At 45.9% G+C, this 23511-nt stretch overlaps 1 protein-coding gene across 1 annotated transcript; it reads left to right on the forward strand.

The window, feature by feature from the left end:
- The first annotated feature begins 10341 nt into the window (after positions 1-10341).
- On the forward strand, positions 10342-23390 carry LOC149320889 (zinc finger protein RFP-like). Its single transcript, XM_089527332.1, has 3 exons — positions 10342-10749; positions 15932-15985; positions 23277-23390. Exons 1-3 carry the CDS (start codon positions 10342-10344, stop codon positions 23388-23390), a joined length of 576 nt encoding a protein of 191 aa, XP_089383458.1.
- Positions 23391-23511: the final 121 nt, after the last annotated feature.

The raw sequence follows: 23511 nt of genomic DNA on the forward strand, positions 1-23511 counted from the left end.
TATGTTGTGTAGAAACATAGCCATGTTCCTCTATGTTCGACTTTCAATCCCTGCCAGGCTAGAAACAAAATAAGAGGAACTATGTTGAGTGGAAACATGGCCATGTTCCTCTCTGTATGACTTTCAATCCCTGCCTGGCTAGAAACAAAATAAGAGGAACTATGTTGAGTGGAAACATGGCCATGTTCCTCTCTGTGCGACTTTCAATCCCTGCCTGGCTAGAAACAAAATAAGAGGAACTATGTTGAGTGGAAACATGGCCATGTTCCTCTCGGTCTAAATTTCATCACTCCATGCCTGAGAACCAAAGGAAAGGCACTATGTTGTGTGGAAACATAGCCATGTTCCTCTCTGTGCGACTTTCAATCCCTGCCTGGCTAGAAACAAAATAAGAGGAACTATGTTGAGTGGAAACATGGCCATGTTCCTCTCGGTCTAAATTTCATCACTCCATGCCTGAGAACCAAAGGAAAGGCACTATGTTGTGTAGAAACATAGCCATGTTCCTCTCTGTGTGACTTTCAATCCCTGCCTTGCTACAAAAAAAATGGAAGACACTGTGTTGTGTTGAAACATAGGCATGTTCCTCTCTGTCTAAATTTTATCCTTCCATGCCTGAGAAGAAGGAAAGATAAAAAAAGAAAGGCCATTACAACCACTGCTGCAATGCCAACCCTCCCTCTGTGAGGAAACATAGCCATGTTCCTCTCTGTGTGACTTTCAATCCCTTCCTGGCTAGAAACAAAATAAGAGGAACTGTGTTGTGAGGAAACATAGCCATGTTCCTCTCTGTCTAAATTTCATCCCTCCATTCCTGAGAAGAAGGAAAGGTAAAGAAAGAAAGGACATTACAAACACAGCCTCTGCGGAATGTGGTGCTGGGGAAAGAAACTGGCCATACATTGCAGCTGGGCTACTGAGACAAAATTAAATTTGGATTTCAGGGGTTAGGAAAGATATGCAATGGACTAACCGCTTGGTTGAACAGGCTGTAGGTTCGGAAATTCTGGTTCATCTGGCTCCCCATCACCAGTAATCGCCTGTTCTAGGATGCACTCTCCTGTTGGCACAGTATCATCTTGCTCAGAGTCAATTACAGTCATGTCTTCGTCTCTTTCTTCCTGTACAGAAGTCAAGTTCAAAACAAAGTGTTCTTGAACAGCATCTGCAGAATGAAAAAAGGGTGGGTGGTACAGTAATTCATGAAATGGCTTAAACATCTGGAAATGCGTACTCGCCCATAAAGAAAATGTTTCAATATTTTGCAATAATGTTACCTGGAGTGAATAGATCCTCAGAGGAAGCATCAGGTGTTGAGCTAAGAACTTGCGTGTTGGGAGGCATTTCCGTAGGGTTGGTTTTTTTCTCAAACCTTAAAGCATTTCCCCCTGCTGCTTTTTTCGCTTCAATGCTAGCGTCTCCAGCAAAGACGTCCTGGAGTTCACGGAAAAATGGAAAATCAATAGCTCCCATTCCACTGGTCTTGGACATTTGCAAAGATTTCTTATAACCACGTTTCAAGGCCTTCGCCTTCGTTCTGCATTCCGAAGCAGAACGATTAAATCCATGTTTACGTAGTTGAGACGCAATTTTGTCATACACACAGATGTTCTTGTGGTTTTTGCTAAGTTGCATCTGCACTGTCTCTTCTCCCCAAATAGCAATCAAACATCTAGTCTCATCTACTTTCCAGCTAGCGCCCCTTCCTCCAATTTGTGTTCTGTCTTCCATTGCTAAATTAGTTTCAAGGAAACCAAGAAAAAGAGGCTAGAGCAAGCACAAGTTGTCTTCACCTCAAAAGTGGCTTCAAAAATGGCTCTCGAAGTTGTAGGCGGAAATGGGGGAGGGAGCAAGGCAGCAAAGGTGCTAATTTCTCACCTTTGAAGCACTGCAGCAATGTGTCCCCATGGCAACAAGAAGTAGCCCTTTCCCGTCATTTGTTATGCCAGGCATGGACCAAGGATGCTGAAAACAGATACCCATCCCCCGCTTCCCACCGGTATTGCTTGTAACTCCCCCTAAAGGCTTGTCTTGAAATACCAGCAACAGAAACTTTCTTCCCCCAAACCAAACCCCCCTCAGGCATCAGTTATAAATAAAATTGAACTGGCCAAGCAAATAATATGAAAACCCTCCACCTACTGCTTGAATTTCCACCCTCTACCGTCTTCAGTAACAATAAAATAAAACATCATACAAAAAAAAAGTAGCATGATTGATGGTTAGTATCACTAGGTAGCACAGTGGAAATTTATGTATGGCTAAAGAAACAAATCACTATAATATTAGCACCACACAGCATAGGGAAGAAAAAGAAGCAGGCAAGCGCCTGTCGGAGAAGGGCCAGCTGAGCTCCGTTTGACAGATGCAGCAGGCGCTTAGTTAACAGGGGATCCAGGCGCTTGAACGATTCAGGGAACGAGCGCCTCTGACAAAAATAAAATATATAAAAAAAATAAAACGAGTCCTTACCTTTCTTTGCAAGATCAAGGCTTGAGCAACGGACAAAGGAAAGATGGCGGCGGTCACGACGGATGGGGACAGAAAGGGCAACTCCCCCAGGGACAGCCCCCATCGCGGTCCGCTCCTCCCATCCATCTAACACGAATCCACGGCTGTCGTTCCTATTTAAATACTCCGGTTCCTAACTCGAATCAATGGAAAAATGTAGGTTGGACCCTAGTGTTTTTTTAACACGCGTTAAATGAGGAAGAATCGGTTTAAATTTTATCCCGCTCTACGATTCGATTTCCAATGGGGACAATTGCGGAATGCTCTAGAACCGTTCTAGGTTTAAATCGGATCCTAATAGAAACGCCACTCCTTGGATTCGATTCAGAACGCGGGGTTTCACCTAATGGGAACATCCTCTAGGACTGAAGAATCTTTCCTGTTCTCTCCTTGCACACAGGTTTGACAAATAAGGACAGTGTAAAACCTACTAAATTCTCAGTCCTGTTTTCATTTGTATTACAAAGCAAAGGTGCCAGCAAAGATAGAGGAGAGATCCTTATCTCTTTTCAACCATCATCAGTCTTTACATCCTGAAAAGAGCACTAATTTGCCAAAACATCTTTTGGCTCTTGTCTTGTCAGACTATCATACCATCCTAGAGTTGGAAGGGACCTCTAAGGGACATCTACTCCAACCTCCTTCTGCCAAGCAGGAATACACAGGATCCTGGAATCCTACAACTGGAAGAGACCCCTCCCCCAGACTATGCAGGCAAACACTCTCTCCTCTATTTGGTAAGAGGTGGGCTATTGCCCTCCTCTGAGGCTGAGAGAGTGTCCCAGGGCCACTCATACTACAACTCCTAGGCTCGCCTGGGACCAAATGGAGGACTCCCATCAGTAGAGTTGATTGGGGTGGACAAAGTCACCTCTCTTGGTGTTGGACCGCAGCTTGCAGCATTTCTGGCCTGAGATGCATTTCTAAGATCTTTAATATGGTTCTTATAGCATTGTGTGTCCAAGAGAGTGTGGTATTTCAGGGTGAATTAGCTTTTACTGTCAGAATTAGCCTTTACAGTCACAGCCCCATCCTGTGGGATCCTGGGATTTGTAGTTGAGTCAGGTATTCAGCCTGGAATTACAGTCACCCGTCTGTTTTCACAGACTTGAAATTTGTGTCTCTCCCTCGTTCATGGGTGACAAACAGAGGGTGACAAAATAGGGCATGTCCCTGTGGGTGTCCATGGGCATGCACCACCATGCAAGCCAATGGGGCTTGAATATAGCCGAGTTTCTGTTTTCGAGGGTGGGGTGTTGCTTTCTTTCATAGATATATCTATGAATGAAAGATAGCTATGGCAGGTCATACTGTCTCAGCCTAAGAGGAAGCAGTGTCAAATTTCCTCTGAATAAATCTTGCCAAGAAAACCCTGTAATAGGATCATCATGAGTCACAGCCAAATTGAAAGCACATAACAAATCACAGTGCTGAAGGAAGAACACACCACTGCCTTAAAAAACAAATCATAATACTACTTGGCATTCATATGGTGCTTTAGTTCACTTCATAGATAATTGTGGGTACAGGTGCAATATTTTTGTTTGTGATAGGAACTGTTAAAAGAAACACTGCTGGGATAACCATTTCCTTCTACTATTTTCATTTCAAAATACATGAGACCGCCAGCAACTGGGACTTTACCCAGGGAAGAAGATCTGATGGTAATTCTGGATGCCATTTGGTTAGTTTCAGCCTTCCCCTGCCTGCCTTTACCTCTAGTCAAAGAAGACTGTAAAATAATTCAAGCAGCAGATAAGAGCAGGGAAATCATTCCTTAGGTAAACAGACAGAACCCAGGATCCAAAGTATGAAGATGGCATTAAACCAAGAGAAGGAAAGGGGACAGAGAATGCACAGAGTTTTATAAAAAAAAATAGAACAATTTTTTACAGAACATAACACTGCATGACAAAAGGCTACATTTCTGAGTGGTGGGGGTTCATTCCCAATGGGGAGAAGGAGACATTGGCTGTGCCTGGCTGCAGCACATGAAATACTGACAGAGACTTCAACAGGAAAGAAGAAACTTTAAAATGAACAAAATTTGGCAAACAGTCCTGAAAAATAGCAAAATCGGGACTCAACAAATACAAATGAAAAACCACCCAGAGCCAGAGGTTTTCCCAGCAGACAATTATCACTAATTAAGCAGACACTAATCCTCATTGCATAGCCTCCCACCCTGAGGCCTTGCCATTCAACAACAGAACAATACACAGATTAACATGGGCCTAACTCCCACTATGGTTTAAACCGGATCTTGATTCCAAATGATTCGGTTTAAACCAGCATGGTTCCCACTTAATGAGAATCACTGAAGCAATTTGAAAAGGGGGGGCATGGTTTTTACCCATTTAACCCACATCAAATCCGATTCGGAACCCAGTTTAACAGGTAAGTGGGAATTAGGCCATGGAAATCATTCCTCCCTACACACACACACACACACACACACACACACACACACACACCACCCAAATCTCTTCCTGAAAAACCCACAAAAAACCACTGACAGAAAAGCGACAGCTTCATTGAAAGAAGGGAGCAGATGGTTTAGGAGCCCTGATTTGGAGGATCCAGTCTGAGCAATTGTAGCCTATTCAATAAATAGATTAATGGAGACGTGATACAGACTGCCAAAACGTGGTGTACCGGTGCCGGTATTAGGGTTAGGGAGCGTGCAGCATGTACACACTTCCTAATCCTAGTACGTGCCGCCGCCGGCATAATGGCGCCTTGTGTACACGGGCGCTGCCATTATGATGTCATGGCTGTGCCACATCCATACAGCGCAGCGTGGGCGTGATGTGTTCGTACCACCCCAGACCACTTGTGGCAGCCTAACAGTGGCACGAGAAGGAGCTCCAAAATGGAGCTGCGGGAATGGTGCCAGGGAAAAAGAGGCCAAAAGGTCCCTTTCTCCTCTGGCTGCGGCTGTCGGAGTGTCCTGGGGTATGAAGCCCCAAGGACACCCCTTTTCCAGGCCATGGGGAAGCAACATTTTGCCGCTTTTCCGTGGCCTGGAAAAGTGCTGGGTTGGAGCCGCAGGGTCTGTACCCTGCTGGAGAGGCACATCCTGCATGGGGTGATAGTGGAGAAATTCTCCACAGAAGAGGGAGCAAGGGAATTTAATCTGGGGACTGCTTCCTCAGGAAAGAAAAAAAAAAAGCCCAGTTGGGACTTTCCTTATTCTTTCCCAGCCACTTGCTCACTTTCATGGATAAGGTTTAAGCCTCCCTTATCTATCCCCTGTAGGGATACTGTTGTTATGTGCCTCCAAGTTGTTTCCAACCTATGGTGACTTCTACACCCATTCAAGGGAGCTAGCTCAGTAAAATTCTATAACTGGTATCATTGGTATCCAAAATTACTGAAAGATCCAGGAAGATCAACAGGGTAGCACTTTTCTGTTGAACATCGAGTAAGTTGTCAGTCAGAGCAACTGAGGCTTCAGTGCCACAACCTGGCCAGAAGCCATGTAACACCAGCCTGCAAAACCAAGGGTCATTTTTAAAAAATTAAAAATGTATGCTGGTTTTATAGGACTTTGGCATTCTTATTCCAAAAATGACCCCAGATTTGCTCCATCATATACAATTTTTTTCACAACTTGCTTTGACCTTTCTGTGTTGTAATATGTGACTGAGTGACATGATCCTGCAAAGAAATATCCTGTAGTCTCTGAAGGGATGCTGCCATCTATTTCACACCACAATGCATCTGGAAGCACACATCATGATTAGGGTTGCCAGATCTCACAGTTCAGACCTGAATCACCACTTTTCATGAGTACAAATTCAAGAGTTTTGGTTGTCGTGGCTTCAGGCAAGAGGAAAGGACTATGAGCAAATCTCTAGCTCTCCTAGTACAGCCACAGCTTGCTACAATTTGTAAAGTTTGGTTTATTTATTCCTATGGCAAGTCACACTATCTTAGCCTCAGATGATGACAATGGCAAACTTTCTTTGAACAAATCTGGCCAAGAAAACCCCATTATGGCCTTAGGGTCCCCATAAATCAGACATGACTTGAAGGCACACAATCCACATATACAATTTGAAAGACTATCTAGGAGGCTTGTGTATTTAATTAAGGGCTTGACAGATCACCCCTAAGGGGTGGCCTCCAGGCACCTCTTTCCTAGCCAATTTGGGATGGTGGCAACCTCACGCCATGGTCCCAATCCAGCCTTTTGAATGCATGAAAAGCAGCAGCGTGGCTCCTTTGGTGATGCATCATCTGGACTCTCGTTTCCAGAGTAGTAGTCTATAGCGTTTATCAGACAGGGTTTCTGCAGCCCAGATCTGGGGCTCCTGCACATTGGGCAATTCGAAATGACGTGTTATCCAGAATGTATTTCCATACCTCATTGATTTCAATGGGAGCCCCATCTGCGGGGCTTCCAAGGGACTTCCAAACTGGCTCCTCATTTTGGCGCGTTTTGGCGAGTTCGCTAAATAAGGGGATTGGCGGGAATCACATTGGGGCTCTGTGCGATCTCATTGTGAATTGGTCTAGTGTGGAATCCCAATTTGCTTGTTCTCCTGACCACCATTGCAAAGACCCCCGGTTGCAAATCTCCCATGATGCCCTGCTGCAATTTTCCCCATTTGCTTCCGCCAGGGCTGGGGAGCGATCATGGCTCCATCGGGGCTCTCTCTCTCCTTCCCTCTCCTTCCCCACTGCAACTTCGGCAGAGGAGCCGGCCAGTGAGCGCTTTCTCCCTGCCTGCCTGCCTGCCTCTCTCTCTCTCTCTCTCTCTCTCTCTCACACACACACACACACACTTCAGCCACATCTATATCTACATCTATCCTCCTGTCATTCCCATCTATTTCACATACACACACACACACTCATACATACATACAGACACACACACACAAAGGGGGGGGGGGAAGGTGCCTGATGGGAGCTCCGTTCCTGCCCTGCCTTTGGCCTGACCTGAACTGACCCTTTTCCTCCTGCTGACAGGTCACTGAGGCTGAGAGAGAGTGACCTGTCAGTTCCAACTAAAGTAGACCCACAGAATCAATTAGGAATAAAAGGGAAATGCAGCGCAGGCATATAACACTAATAATAATAATAACAATAATAATAACAAAGGCTCTTAAATTCCAGGAGGTGACGTTTGCAGCACTCATTGGGCATCAGAAGTCTTTTTTTAGAGCCAGACACCAGAATGCGCAGATTCTGTCATCAGATTAAAAAGCTCTGGTGTGTGTGTGTTCGTGTTGTGGTCATTTGGGTCAGTGCAGGTTATGATCTGCCCTTGGCCCCATGTTCAATCCCAAAATGCAAGCTAGTGCCATCTCTGTATCCTGCATCCCACTCCCTTGCCACCCCAGAATGCCTCATACACAGGTAATAATAATAGTAATAATAATAATAATAATAATAATAATAAATCCTCACCTCGGAATGCCCGAAAAGGATGCATTTTTTTTCTTTCCCTAGCCTCCCTCCCAATTTCCTTAGAGACAATAGCAAAAACTGTATCAATTTGACAATATGCCAAATTGGACAGAGAAACATTTTTAACATTTGGATTGCAACATTCCTTCTGATTGCATTGCAGCAATTCATTCCAAGCAGCTAACCACATTCTATCTAAATATAGATCTACCCATTGCAAAAAATATTGCATTGACAGAGAAAAATAATTAAAAAATAAAAACCAAAGGGAAAGGTCCCTGCTGGAGACCAGAGCTTTGCTTTGCTGTGCTCCCCTGACCTTCCCTGAAATGACTCCCGTCAGTCACCCCCTTTTTGCCTCCTGTCAGATTCCCCTTTTTTGCATTCCTACTTCGGCTCTTTCCTCTCCTCCTCCTCTTTCTCATTCTTGGATGAAGGGGAGGGAATGCTCTGACCTCTATCCCTCCCTGGATTTGCCCCGATCATGATAAGAGAAGGCAACTGCTACAAAGGGAAGGAGAGAACTCCCAGAATTCCATAGCATTGAGCCAGGACAGTTAAACTGGAGTTAAACTGGATTATCTCCCCAGTGTGGATGCAACCTAAGAGAAGGCAACTGAATGACAGGAGGATGGGGCTCTGACATTGAATTTCGCTGCCAGGGAAGGGAAACTAGAAGGGTGAAAGAAAAAAGGGGGAGCTGTCATTGACGTGAGGCTAACATTCGCATGAAAGTGGAGGCAGGCTCCCTTCTTGCCCCCAGAAGTGCAAAGGTTCAAGATGCCTTCAGGGCCCCACTGGGCATGCGCAAGGGTCTCAGTTCGAATCGTTGGAACCCCCATGTTATGCACCGGTGTGGAAATACAATTTGCACTCACTTCGCTTTGCCTGAATCTGCATCACGTGACTTCCTCTGATTCGATTCCCTGTCAGTTCGGAAGGGTAACATAACAGCGACTAGGTATGAAAATACATTCTCGTTATCACGTCAATCCAAATGGCCCAATCTGCAGAAGCCCCTGCAGAAACCTCGTCTGATAAACACCTTTGTCTGTACTGCAGAAATAATGCAGCTTGGCGCCACTTTAACTGCTGTGGCTCCATGCCATGGAATCCTGGGACTTGTAATTTGTTGTGGCACCAGAGCTCACAGACAGAGAAGAATTCAAGCATCCAAGGCTTAAAAATATTTTAAAAATACATACATTTTAGAAAAACAAACTTTGATTTTGCCATGTTATATAAGGAATGCCATCTTCTTCCTTCTTTGGAGGTTTTTAAACAGAGTGGATGACCATTTATTGGGGGTGCCCACTGTATCTCACAAAACTACAAATCCCAAAAGTCCATAGCATTGAGCCCTGTCAGTTAAAGTGGTGTTGGACTGCCTTATTTCTGCAGTGTAGATGGGCTGCTGGTCCCTCACTCAAATCAGTACAACTTAGTCCACTGGCGTCCCTAGGGCTGGTGTCACTCAGTGCGGCAACTTAGGATGTCACTCCCTCATTGACCTCCTCCCATTTCACACTATACAGAATCCTTAGTCATGCTTTTTTCCACAAATGTTACTTATAAATCGTAATCCCCATATACCACTGAATGTCATGCTAATAGTTGGGACATAAATAACTTAAATTTATACCTTCAAATTACATTGTCATACATATGCACAACCTAAATGTACAGTGGACTCTTATTATACACTGGGGTTTGGTTCCAGGAACCCCTGTGAATAACAAAATTCGTGTATGCTCAAGTCCCATTAAATACAATGGCATAGCAAAATGGTGTCCCTTATATAAAATGGAAAAATCAAGGTTTGATACTTGAAATTTATACTTTTTTTCAAGCCATGGATGTTTGAATCCATGTATAAAAAATCCATGTATAAGGAGGGCCAACTGTATATACTGTTCACATACTGTATATATAGTGAAGATTTGGTTAAAATGTGATGTTTTTAAAGAAAAATGTAAAAGAATTAAAAATATTAAAATTTTAAAAACTGAAAATTTTGAAATGTGAAATTTTAATTTTAAAAAAATCCGGGGCCTCTCCTTTCTCCTGTCACTGAGCTTCACCCCACTCCCACCCATCTCTTAAAACATTTTAAAGGGAAGCAGGTGAATCCCACAGCCTATTTCTGCCAAAAAGGAGGTGTTTGAGGAGCAGTGGGGTCACCCCATGCAGTCTGCACCCCTCTAGTAACACCACTGCCTTAGTTATTGATTTTAAAAGTTCCTGAACTCCTGAAACTTCAGTTCCACTTCATCCCACCTGAGAGAGGCTTGCTTCTATCCCAGCAGAGCTTCAGGGTCATTTCCAGGGAAGAAGAACAACGCCCAGCCCAGCTAGAAAAGAAACAAGAGAAAATGAAACTAACTCTTGACTGCTCAAGGTGAGGAAGCAGCCATGGCTGGATGTGAAAGTCCTGTGAAGGATCTCTGTCAGGAAGCCACTTGCTCCATCTGCTTGGACTTTTACAAGGATCCAGTGACCATCGTGGAGTGTGGACACAATTTCTGCCAAGCTTGCCTCACCCAGTTCTGGGGGGAGTCAGAGGAAGAGGCCTCCTGCCCCCAGTGCAGAGAAAAGGGGCAGCCAAGGAACCTCATCCCCAACCGGCAGCTAGCCAACTTTGTAGAATTGACCAAGAAACTGAGCCTTCGGGAAGGAGAGAGGGTCTGTGAGAAACACCAGGAGCCTCTCAAGCTCTTTTGCAAGGACGACAAAAGCCCCATCTGTGTGGTGTGCGACAAGTCCAAGGAGCACAAAGACCACCAGGTGGTCCCTGCAGAGGAGGCTGCCCAAGAGTACAAGGTAGGAAACCTTGCCTCCTTCACAATTCACTGTACCAATATGCAGTACCTTTAAATGGAAGAGAGAAATGGCTTTCTTGAGCTTTCCTAGGACCTTATCACAATAGCTCAGAAACTGGATTTAAAGTAGATTTAAAGTAGGAAAAAAACCGCAAATGCATAACAGAAATAACGTATAAATAAAGTGAACGTAAAGAGGTCAGAAATTACACTTTTTACTTTCAGGAATTTCTGAAAGTAAAAAGATGTCATTTTGTCCCCTTTACGTTGCTTTATTTTTGCATTATTTCAGCTTTCCAGAAATATCGGGTGATAAACCTCCCACATTTTCGGGTTTTTTTCCCCTACTTTAAATCTAGTATGATAAGGTCCCTAACTTCAGCCTACCTCGCCATGCATCTGAGGACATCGGTTCAATCCTAGGAAAGCTCATGCTACCAATGTCTCGATTTCAGTTAGTTTCGAAGGTACCAGTGTGGCATGTTGGTTCAAGTATTGGACTATGCCTCTAGAGATAAGGATTCACTGTAACAAACAAATGACTTGAAGGCACACAACACATATACACACAAAGGGGCTATAAAATCTGTAGCAGCAACTTGATTGTAAAACTCCCTCCCAAGATTCAGGTTTGCAGCAAAGACTGCGCAATGTCATTTGCTCTTTGCTCCATAAGATTAGGAGCAGCTGCTCTGACTATTTTTAATGGTTTAAGGCTTTCAGATTATTTTTCAGTTTAATTGTTTTAGCCATGTATTTAATGTTTTCATGTCTTTCTCCATTGTACATGAACTTGAGAGCCCTGGAGAGCTGAGCAGCAATAAACAAATGAGACTATAAATGCCACAATGGCACTGAGCCAAGCTGCTGTTTTCTCCTTTAGAGGACACAACAAGGAGGAAGGGTCTCTCTATACCCTCCAGCACCAGGGCATAGTGGGACTGGGTCTGGCTGCTCTTTCCTCCCTTCGAGGCCAACACAGTGGCAGCTGAAATATGGAAGAAGGGTCTCTCTATACCCGCCAGCACCAGGGCATAGTGGGACTGGGTCTGGCTGCTCTTTCCTCCCTTCGAGGCCAACACAGTGGCAGCTGAAATATGGAAGAAGGGTCTCTCTATACCCGCCAGCACCAGGGCATAGTGGGACTGGGTCTGGCTGCTCTTTCCTCCCTTCGAGGCCAACACAGTGGCAGCTGAAATATGGAAGAAGGGTCTCTCTATACCCGCCAGCACCAGGGCATAGTGGGACTGGGTCTGGCTGCTCTTTCCTCCCTTCGAGGCCAACACAGTGGCAGCTGAAATATGGAAGAAAGGTCTCTCTATACCCGCCAGCACCAGGGCATAGTGGGACTGTGCCTGGCTAAACTTTCTTCCCTTCGATCAGCCCTTTCACGGAGGGCGCCCTGCTTCTGCTACCACCGGCAATCGAGAAAGTGCTGGGGGCAACGATGCCGGGCCTGCAGGGAGCCATAAATGAGAAGGTTGTTTTCCCTTCTCAGTTTTCAGCCATGGCATTTACGCCTGTTAATAAAACCAGTGCTCTTATCCCTTTGCTTGCAGCATACCCTAACAATCTAGCTGCTTCTTTTGGCTGATGGTTTTCCTTTAGATTTAGAATCCTGGTTGCGGCCCCTCTTTCGCATCAGTTCCCCAAACAATTTTTGTCTGCCAGATCCATGCCTGAGGTTCTCAGAGCTTAGTTTTCAAGGAATTCCAGCTAGGACGCGTGTCAGGTCCTTTGTCGGTTCCTCCCTTTGATATTTGCATATTTCACCTCTTGGTTGACAAATTATGGCCAGATGAGGGGCATGGGTCAGATATCTTGTGAGATATGACCTTTTTTGGGGCTGTTTCATATTGTTTAGCAGCCAATTTTGGTGTGCTGAGTTCTCCAACAAAAAGGTTCGTTTTGGTACTATAACCAGTCGGTGGTGGCTGTTTTTAATAAGCAAACTTCAAAATCCAGTAGAGTTATGAGTCTGGATAAGTAATTTGTTTTGTGTTGTTTGATTGAAAATATTTCCTTCACAGCTCCCAGTTAGCCCCAGAGGCAGGTCTTCAAATTATACAATTTTCTGTTTCCATGTGGGAGGTTGGATGTCTGATTTATGGATGGTGTTCTTGGTTCCATTGCATCTTCCATACTTAGAATTTAAGCATACTTTTTGAAACTCTTTGAATTTTAATGCCTCAGCCTTGCAGCCTATTTGGCCTGTGACCTCGGCTGTGGTTTGGAGCTTTTTGGTTTGGCTTAGGCACTATAACATTGCTCCCTATGCTTTGGCCGATATTTCTTTCTTTTATAAGGCTGGTGGTTTTAGTGACCCTTTGCTTCTTTCCTTGAATAAGGGCGATTGATGGACGGTTAGAGCTTATGCTTCTAGCTAGGGTTGCCATAAGTCAGGACCTCCAAACCAGGACAAATGTAGGACAAATGTAGGACCACATTTTCAAATGTAGGACACGTTTTTTTAAAAAAATGGAGGACACATGAAAAAATTGATATTTTTTTTAATATGTTAATATAAATGCATGTTTCTTAGGCATGCTCAAAATGGAGGACATTTTGGCATTATTCCTAGACAGAAGGCTGAAATGTACTTCTCTTTCTGGCCAAACACCCCCCCCCCCCAATTCTACAAGAACATTTCCCACTCCCAAACAGGCATAGCATTTGCAAGATCACAGGCAGTCCCTTGTGCCACTGCAAACTACATTTCCCACTCCCAAGCAGGCATAGCATTTGCAAGATCACAGGCAGTCCCTTGTGCCATTGCAAACTACATTTCCCACTCCCAAGCAGGCATAGCATTTGCAAGATCACAGGCAGTCCCTTGTGCCACTGCAAACTACATTTCCCACTCCCAAGCAGGCATAGCATTTGCAAGACCACAGGCAGTCCCTTGTGCCATTGCAAACTACATTTCCCACTCCCAAGCAGGCATAGCATTTGCAAGATCACAGGCAGTTCCTTGTGCCATTGCGAACTACATTTCCCACTCCCAAGCAGGCATAGCATTTGCAAGACCACAGGCAGTCCCTTGTGCCATTGCAAACTACATTTCCCACTCCCAAGCAGGCATAGCATTTGCAAGATCACAGGCAGTTCCTTGTGCCATTGCGAACTACATTTCCCACTCCCAAGCAGGCATAGCATTTGCAAGACCACAGGCAGTCCCTTGTGCCATTGCAAACTACATGTCCCACTCCGAAACCTTCTTAGCAATTCCCCCCTTCCTCCTTTTCCTTGCCCCCTCCAAGCCCCCCTCTTTTCCCCCAGGTATGTCTCAACTTTGGGGGGATTTATGGGTCAGATCCCTTGCAAAGTCTTTTTTCTTTTCTAATGGGGGCAAAGCCTTGAGAAGCCCTGGACCCTTGAGAAGAAGAGGAGGGGAGCCTAGAGAGAGGGGGCTACAGGCAGGGTTGCCATAAGTCAGAAAAGAGTTGGGCACACAACAACAACAATGCCAACAACAGCAGAGGAGGAAGGGGGAGGAGGAGAAAGAAGAAAAGGAGGAGAAAGAAGAAGAATAGGAACAAAGAGAAAAAGAAGATGAGGAGGGGGAAGAAAGGAAGAAAAAGGAGAGGAGGAAGAGGAGGGGAAGAGGAGGAGAAGAAAAAAAACGGAATAACAAGGCGAAGGAGTGGAAAGAGAAAGAGAAAGAGGGGAAGCAGCTTGCTTGAGTGCAAAGCCCTCCCTGCTTGGACTTTGGAGCATGCCAAATAAGGAAGCAGAGGGCTGGCCAATAGGGGCAGGGCAGAGCAGCAGACCCCGCCCCCTGCTAGGTTCAGTCGTGCTGCTGCTCCAGCCCTCTTGCTCAGCACTGTAGCAAAGGGAGGCAGCAACCCTGGGAGCTCAGAGTTGGGCAGCCACCCGGGAATGGGGGGAGGGCGGGGCGGGATCGGGCACACCCCCCAGAGGGCAGGAAAGTCCCGCCCACCACCGTGAAATGGCAACCCTACTTCTAGCAAAGATTTCAGATGCCCCATATGTTTTCAATTGTTATGCAAATTGTATTCGCATTTACCTGTTGTTTTTCATCTAGTTTTTAAATCAAACTGTTTGGTACAGCATTTACAGTGGCCTTTTTTGGTGCCTTCTGGTTGGGGTAGCTGGTGAATGGGTCCAAGAGCGATGTGTCAGGGCGGGCTTTCGGTGCCTCTGACATTTCCTGTTGAAGCACGCTGTTTCTTTTATTTTACGTCGGTCCAAGTGTGACCAATTGGAGTGGGTCAGACAGTGGTGCTGCATCGCTTAAGTGGTTCACATGTCTGTGCTGTCTAGGCCCTTCAATCCTTTTGGTAGGTATGGCCTAGGGTTGTTGATTTCCTTTTGTTCATTTGGATGGTTCCCCTCTAACTAGATACCAATTGTTTTCGGTATGAAGAATGAATATCAGCGGACTGGGGCTCCCGGTAGAGGGGTTTGGAAGTCTTTCTTTTTGCATTGTTGTGACTACGTTGCTTCTAGGGCAGGCTTGCCCGCGCAGGACATGGTAATTGGATGGTGGAGATCTAAGGCCTTTGCGGGTTATGTTCATCCGCACTTGGACCATTGCGGTGAACACTAGCATCGCTCTTGGCAGGGTTGGCGGTAGGCCTCCGTTGAAGACCTTTTGTGGCGGCAGCATAGGCCAGGATCTGCACGGTGTGGTACCAGGGCTATGGAGCTCTGGTTTGGGAGTCACTAGGTACCCGGGGGCGAATAGGGCAGGCGTATGGCCATTGCGGGGGCCATAACGCGGGAATGCCTCCCGGTGACTAGGGGCTTAGTGAATATGTGAACGCATGGCATGGTTTGCGGTCAAGTTGTGTTCCTTAGCCCCTAGGTCATCCCAAGCGCCTGGTGGGTGCCAGGTTTTGGATAATCAGACAACATCGGGTTGTTTGATTTCGCAGATCCTGACCTCATGCTTTGTGCCAACCCTTACCAATTGCTTGGTAATAAAGTTGTGGCCTTTCTTCCAACTTGTTGTTGTGTGGTTATTTGCAGCAGCATCTGAGGCAAACAATCACATCAAGGCTGGCAATTGAGTTTTCTTGCCATGAGGCCAAAAAGACAGTGTCTTCTCCACTACATATAATTTGAAGATGTCAAACCAGCTTTGGGGTGAAGATCAGATCATATAACACACACACAACCAGCTCTTTCTGACAGCCTTTTATTTCTCCTTTGTCCCATAGGGTTGCCAAAACCTGAGACCCAGGAGAAGTTCTGGTGATGTCACTGAGCCTTATGTATTAAGCACCAACCACAGCTCACAGTTTTTCATTCAAACACACACACCATATTTTCCTGTTTGGAAATTAAGAGAGAAATGTTAATTAAAGGAGTTGCTCCCAGATCAAGGTGAAATGAGGGGACTATTTCTTATCTTACTTAGGAGAGACAGGATAACGAACATTTGATTTAGACTAATGCTAAATAATGGCCACCAAGGACCTTCACAGGTTCAACCTAGACAAAGAAGAAATAATAATAGTAAAAGAATTGCCATACCTGGGATGATAGAAATGGGGGCTGCAGTCAGGAAATCAGAAGAGGATTAAGAATGGGGAGGGCAACCATGAAAGAACTGGAAAATATCCTGCAATGCAAAGATATACAGCAGAGCACAAAAGTTAGAATCATACAAGCCACCGTATTCCCTATTAACATGTATGGATGCGAGAGCTGGGCAGTTAAGAAAGATGATAGGAAGAAAATCAATTCTTTTGAGATGTGTTGCTGGAGAAGAGGATCCCATGGACAGACAAAAGGACAAACAAATGGGTCCTAGAGCAAATCAAGCCGGAAACCTCCCAGGAAGCCAAGATGACCAAACTGAGGCGGTTGTACTTTGGACACATCATGAGAAGGAAGAACGCATTGGAAAAGACAATAATGCTGGGAAAGGTGGAAGGAAGTAGGAAGAGAGGAAGGCCACATGCCATATGGATGGACTCTATTAAGGAGGTCATGGGTTTTATGGGGCTGTAGGAACTAAACAGAGCAGTTAAGAACAAGACTCATGTCATCCATGATCTCCTCCTGGCTGAGGATGCCGACCTGGCTTGCTTTACAGAGACCTGGCTGGGAGAGAACAGCGCAGTCACTTGGGCACAGGCCCTCCCAGCTGAGTATTCTGTCAGTGAGCAGGTGAGGGGAAGTGGGCGGGGAGGCAGAGTAGCTCTAGTTTACAAAAACAACCTGACCTTGACCAGGATACCTGTTCGGAATACAGTCCACTTCGAGTGTATGTACCTTAGCCTGAGGACCAGGGATAGTTTGGGGATTCTGCTAGTCTACCAACCACCCCGTTGTCTAGCAGACTCCCTAACCGAGCTGACACAGCTAGTCTCCGAGCTGTTGTTGGAGTCCCCCAGACTTTTAGTTTTGGAAGACTTCAACATTCCTCTCAAGACCAGTTTAACAGGTGCGGCTCGGGAGTTCATGGAGACCATGACAAACATGGGCCTATCCCAATTGGTCGCTGGGCCCACACATTGTGCAGGTCATACACTCGATGCGGTCTTTAGTACGGAGCAGGAAGATCCGTGGGCGGAGGTTACTAGTACCTCCGCATTCTCATGGACGGATCATTTCCTGGTCAAGATGGAACTTAGAGCCTGTATCCGCCCCTCCGGGGGTGGTGGACCCATTAGAATGGTCCACCCTCGAAGGCTAATGGAACCAATCCGATTCCAGAAAGCCTTAGAAGGTTTAATGGTTGGTAATGCCGGTGATCCTGTTGATGCTTTGGTTAATACTTGGAACACCGATCTTCCCAGGGCTATTGACATGATCGCTCCCAAGCGTCCTTGCCATTCCGCTTCAAACCGTAAGCCATGGTATACACCAGAGCTTAGGAATATGAAGCGACTTGGACAATGACTAGAGTGCAAGTGGCGGAAGACTCGACTCTTATCTGACAGAACTCGCCATAGGAACTTTCTTTGGTCCTATCGGGAGGCAATACATGCAGCGAAGAGATCCTTCTTCTCTGCACGTATTGCGTCTGCAGAGTCTCGTCCAGCAGAGCTGTTTAGGGTGGCGAGGGAGCTGACGCAGGTATCCCCTGCGCGAAATCCTTTACTTAACCCAACGATGGACTGCTGCGACACATTTAATAACTTCTTTGTAAATAAAATCTCTCAGATAAGAGCTGACTCAGACGCCAGTATTTCAACAGAAACTATAGGCGAGGTGTCCAGCGACTCCGTAGATGAAGTTATTCTGGATCAGCTGCAATCTGTGAGTACTGATGACGTGGACAAGCTCCTTGGTAGGGTGAGGAAAACAACTTGCCCTCTCGACCCTTGCCCATCATGGCTGGCCGTCCGGGGGGGATGCATTGAGGAAGTTCCTTATGGATATCATCAATGCGTCCTTCAGGGAAGGACATATTCCATCTTGTTTGAAGGAAGCGGCTGTTAGGCCGCTTCTGAAAAAACCTTCCCTTGACCCCCTGGATATAAATAATTACAGGCCAGTCTCTTTACTACCATTTTTGAGCAAGGTGATTGAGAGGGCAGTTGCTCTTCAACTCCAAGCTGTCTTGGATGAAACCGATTATCTAGACCCATTTCAAACTGGCTTTAGGACAGGCTTTGGGGTTGAGACTGCCATGGTTGCCTTGACCAACAATCTGCGTCTGAGCATCGACAGGGACAGTGTGACCCTGTTGGTGCTCCTAGACCTCTCAGCAGCTTTCGACACAATAGATCATGGCATCCTCTTGGACCGCCTGAGGGGGTTAGGTATCGGAGGCACTGAATTGCAGTGGTTCCGGTCCTTCCTCTCGGGCAGGTCCCAGAGGGTGCTGCTTGGGGACAGCTGCCCCAGTAAAAGGGAGCTCACCTGTGGGGTTCCACAGGGTGCTATACTGTCCCCGATGTTATTTAACATCTATATGAAGCCGCTGGGTGAGATTATTCGGAGTTATGGAGCTGGGTGTTATCAGTACTCTGATGACACCCAGATCTATTTCTCCGTGTCTTGTTCGTCGGCCTCGAATTCTAATGGCATCTCCCCTCTCAGTGAATGTCTCCAAGCAGTAATGGGTTGGATGAGGTAAAACAGATTGAAACTGAATGCGGACAAGACGGAGGTGCTCACGGTAGCAGCCCCGAAACCAAGAATTGGGTTGCAATCCCCAGTCCTGGATGGGGTCACACTCTCCTTCAGTGACTGTGTTTGCAGTCTGGGGGTGCTCCTTGACTCGTCGCTCCTGATGACAAATCAGATAAATGCGACATTCAAGAGCGCCTGTTATCAGCTTCAGCTGATACGCCAACTGTGCCCTTTTCTGGAAGTAAGGGATCTCGAGACTATTGTACACGCGCTGGTAACCTCACGTCTAGATTTCTGTAATGCGCTCTACATGGGGCTACCCTTGTGCTTGATTCGGAAACTGAAATTAGTGCAGAATATGGCGGCCAGAGTAGTGTCAGGAACATCGAGGAGGGACCATATTACTCCGGTATTAAAGTCCCTCCACTGGCTGCCTATTAGTTTCCGGTCCCAGTACAAGGTGTTGGTTATTACCTTTAAAGCCCTAAATGGCTTGGGTCCAAACTATCTCAGGGACCGCCTCCTCCCATATAATCCTCCCCGCACACTCCGGTCCTCTGGGAGGAATTTGCTGCAGCCCCAAAGATCTAGGCTTTCAGCTACCTCCCAGAGGGTGTTTTCTGTTGTCGCCCCCAGATTATGGAACGACCTGCCGGACGAAATCCGTCAACTGACATCTTTAGACAGCTTTAAAAAGGCTGTCAAGACGGATCTCTTCCGGCAGGCCTTTCCTGGATAGATAATCCCACCCTCAGGAACCCTCTTCTCATGAGAGTCCCTAAGGTCCTCTCTGGAAATTTGAGTGGATTGCTGCCACAGTTTGCTGTTTTGTTTTTGTCTGTTTTGTAATGGTGTGTATGTGTTATGTTGTTTTAATTTGTTGGTTTTAATTATAATTGATTTAATAACTTTTTAAGGGGGGGAGGGAAGTAGATTTTGATATATATTGTATTTTATTATTGTTAGCCGCCCCGATTGACCTCAAAGGGGCGGGATATAAATCAAATTATTATTATTTATTATTATTAGCAGTGGAGGACAGAGGATCTTGGAGATGTCTCATCCATAGGGTCGCCATGAGTTGAGATCAACTCAAGGGTAGTTCACAACAACAACAATTTGCTTCTAGCAATATGGTGAATGCAGAGCAGAGTGGAGGCTGACTCTTTGCATCACAAGGACTTGGAGGGAAGGAGGAAGCTAAACACATAAATCTCTCCTGGGAGTTTTGCAAGTTGCAACCACAGATGAAGGAAGTAAAGAAGCTGAGCCTGAGACCTATAATGGCTAGAGATTAATCACTTTGTGAGCTGTGCACAAGCAGTGCACAGGGACATAGTCCACAATGGGCAGAACCATCTCCACTGCTAGCATGTCTCCCTTCCCAACTTGTTTTCCTAGGCTCCAGTCACACATAAACACCCATTCGCATACACAAACCACCTACCCATCCTGTCTCTATTCACACATATGCACCATTCACACATAAACACCCATCCATCCATCCATTCATTCATCCACACACACTTACATTCCAGTTAAACTTACTGTTTAATACACACAAACACACAGCTAGCTTTGTTTTCTCACACTTTTTCCAAGAGGGAGCAGATCAAGGGACAACTTAGGTAGGAAGAGAGCATATTCCCTTTGATCAATCCGTTTCCTATCCTAGAATGGGATTTTGGCACTGAAAAGTTCATCAGCAATTAGACTTGCAAATTAATGAAATGATGATTGCCTTCAAATGGCAAATCATAAAGCACAGCATGCTGAATGCAAGATAGATAGGTGAAGAAAATCACATACTATAGAAAACACACACTGCTCCTCACTTGAATGTGCTAACGTTTGACTTTGAGGAAGTTCTCAGCTCTGATCATGCTACATTCCTTAGTTTTATTACCCCACAATAATGGGGATATAAAACTGATGATGAAGCTGAAGGAAATTCCTCAAGCCGATGACTCATTCAGGAACCTCTGTTTCTTCCTTCTGAGAAGTGAGGCTGGTAGCGGTGACAAAGGTCCCATTACCACTGGGCTATAAATCGATGAATCTTGGAGCAAACAGACTCGATTTTTCTTGACCCATGTTCTCGTTCTCATTGATATTTCTCTGTTGTATTTTGACGCAGACTTTTTTGTTCCCCGTTCCCATTTCCTGTCTTTAACAGATTTTTTCTTTTTTAATCTTTCAGTCAAGCACTCAGGCGATTAGACGTCACAGTGATGTCAGTTGCTTAGGTGCATTTTGACGCGTTATATTTTTGTTACCCATTCCCATTTGCATCTTTCAAGCCTGTTTTTCTGTTTTTGGGGGGTTTTTTAGTGGTCAATGGATAGCTGAAGCACCTGAGCACTTGGGCAGCTAGGCGTCATTGTGATTGGAAGAGGGGAAGAAGAGGAGGAAGAAGAGGAAGAGGAAGAAGAAGAAGAAGGGGGAAGAAGAGGGGGCTGGCTTGGTGGCTAGAGAATTGGAGGAGACAGACTGGCAAACCCACTGGGAGACCTTGGGCAAGACACACTCTCTCAGCCTCTCAGGGGAAAGTAAAGGGACCCCCCCCCTTTGAAGAAACTTGTCAGGGAAACTCTTTAGGGTCGCCATAAGTCCAAAAGGAGTTGAAGGCACACAGCAACAACAACAGCAACAACAACAGAGGAAGAGGAGGAAGGGGGAGGAGAAAGGAGGAGGAGAATAGGAGAAAGAAGATAAAAAAGAAGAGGAGGAAGAGGGAGGAAGAAGAGGAGCAGGAAGAAGAGGAGCAGGAGGAAGAGGAAAGGTAGGAGGAGGAAGACAGGAGGAAGAAGAGGAGGAGCAGGAGGAAGAGAAATAAGAAGGGCCCAGCCGGCCAGCAACAAACCCCAATTCCCAGGACTCGGGGCAGGGGAGCGCGCGCACACCAGAGAGTGAGAGAGGCAGCATCCACATCCATTTGGCACCTCTTTCACTCTTTTCTGGCTCTAGGCTATGGAATTCTGGGAGTTGGAGTATGTTGTTGGGCCCAGACTGGAAGAGGAGAGGAGGAAGAGGAGGAAGAAGAGGGGAGGAAGAAGAAGAGGAGGAGCAAGAGGGGAAGAAGAAGAGGAGGAGGAGGAGGAGGAGGAGGAAGAAGAAGAAGAAGAAGAAGAAGAAGAAGAAGAAGAAGAAGAGGAGGAGATCCAGTTCAGATCCAAAGGTCTTCCCGTGTGTGTGTGTGTGTGTGTGTGTGTGTGTGTGTGCGCCCAGTCCCACAACAAACTCCAACTCTCAGGAGGGGCAGGGGAGCACACAGATGCACGCATGCCAGAGAGAGAGAGAGAGAGAGAGAGAGAGAGACTGAGGCTGCATCTACACTGGAGAAATCACCTGGTTTGGCACTGTTTTTAAGCATCCTGGCTCAAGGCTTGAGCATTCTGGGAGCTGGAATTTGTTGTGGCCCCAGTTCCCAGAATTCCATAGCCTAGAGCCAGGAAAGAGTGAAAGCGGTGCCAAACTGGGTGATTTCTCCAGTGTAGATACAGTCTAAGTCTCTCCGTCTCCCTCTCTTTGGGGCCCCCTTGCCCCAGCCTAGCTACGGGCCTGCTACACATGTGATCATTTCCCGCACCACCGAAGAAAGGCTACTGTATGTGAAAGGGAAAATGGCACCAGGAATGCCAGGGAAGAGAACAAAGCGGGTGACACCCCCAGACCAGCCCCTTTAACATTGGCCTTCCCATCCCAAAATACCCGAATCAGACACCCAATGTCCTCATTAATTTACCCTGGATTAGACATGGTCCCTGGCAAAAGAACCGCTGGAAAAGTGGTGTCAGGATAACCTGGGTTATCCTCCGCTGATTTGAGTTTTCGCTAGAGAAATCGCTCAAAGTAGGATCGAACACGGATTCAAATGGGAACAATTTTCCTTAAACTAGGATCGAACACAAGTTCAAATGGGAACAATGTTTCTATCATCTGATTCTTGATTCGCTTTATAGCCCAATGGGAATGGGGGCCCAGACTCTCTTCTGGTTTGAGAGGGGAACCAACCACTGCTCCCTCTTCACATCCTAAATAGATCTCCCCCTCCCCGCCCCCATTGTGAAGGAGGCATGAAAGGCTAGCTTCTGCTTGCTTGCTATTTCTGGAGTTTATCACATGAAAGAGATCAGGAGTTTATCCCATGAATATCCTGGAAAAATAGTATAATTACGGCTAACAATTTCACATGACATTGCACCAAACACACCATTAAAGTGATCACAAAGAATCATTAATGCACATCTTTTTACTTTTGGGATTTCAGTGACAATGCATTTCCAATATCACTTTATTTGTGGAATTGCAAGTAATAATCATTCGCACAATTATTTGCCATTTCCACTTCATTTACGGGATGCTTTCAATACGCTTTATTCTCTCTTTAATGCCAAAATCAGCCCCAGTGTGATAAACCCCACTGTTTGTTCACCTGCACCAACCACTGTCAAAACAACACCTCCTCCCATTCAGAAAGGAGAAGGCCAGGAGCTGCAGAACCTGCTGCAGAGGTGTCAACAGTTGCAGTACCATACCGCCTTTGTGCAAGTCTTCCTACGAGTCTTGAAAGCCAGGTTGTCTCTGTGAGAAGGGCAGACATGTACAGGAAAGGTGATTTCCTAGATAATTTTGCCTCTCTCACAGAACCTGGCTTTAAAGTGAAACAACAAGGGTCAGCATTGCATCACTTTCAATGAACTGAAAAAGC

This window comes from Sceloporus occidentalis, unplaced genomic scaffold (genome assembly GCF_023333645.1).
Source record: "Sceloporus occidentalis isolate IW3139 unplaced genomic scaffold, rSceOcc1.0.p SCAF_1, whole genome shotgun sequence".
NCBI lineage: Eukaryota > Metazoa > Chordata > Lepidosauria > Squamata > Phrynosomatidae > Sceloporus > Sceloporus occidentalis.

Bases quoted from the DNA above. Each gene is read 5' to 3' on its own strand.
- LOC149320889 (XM_089527332.1), top strand. From the start codon at position 10,342: ATGGCTGGATGTGAAAGTCCTGTGAAGGATCTCTGTCAGGAAGCCACT. The intron at 10,750-15,931 runs GTAGGAAACCTT...TTTGTCCCATAG, and splicing joins AGGCTGCCCAAGAGTACAAG to GGTTGCCAAAACCTGAGACC. The intron at 15,986-23,276 runs GTATTAAGCACC...CCTCCCATTCAG, and splicing joins GTGATGTCACTGAGCCTTAT to AAAGGAGAAGGCCAGGAGCT.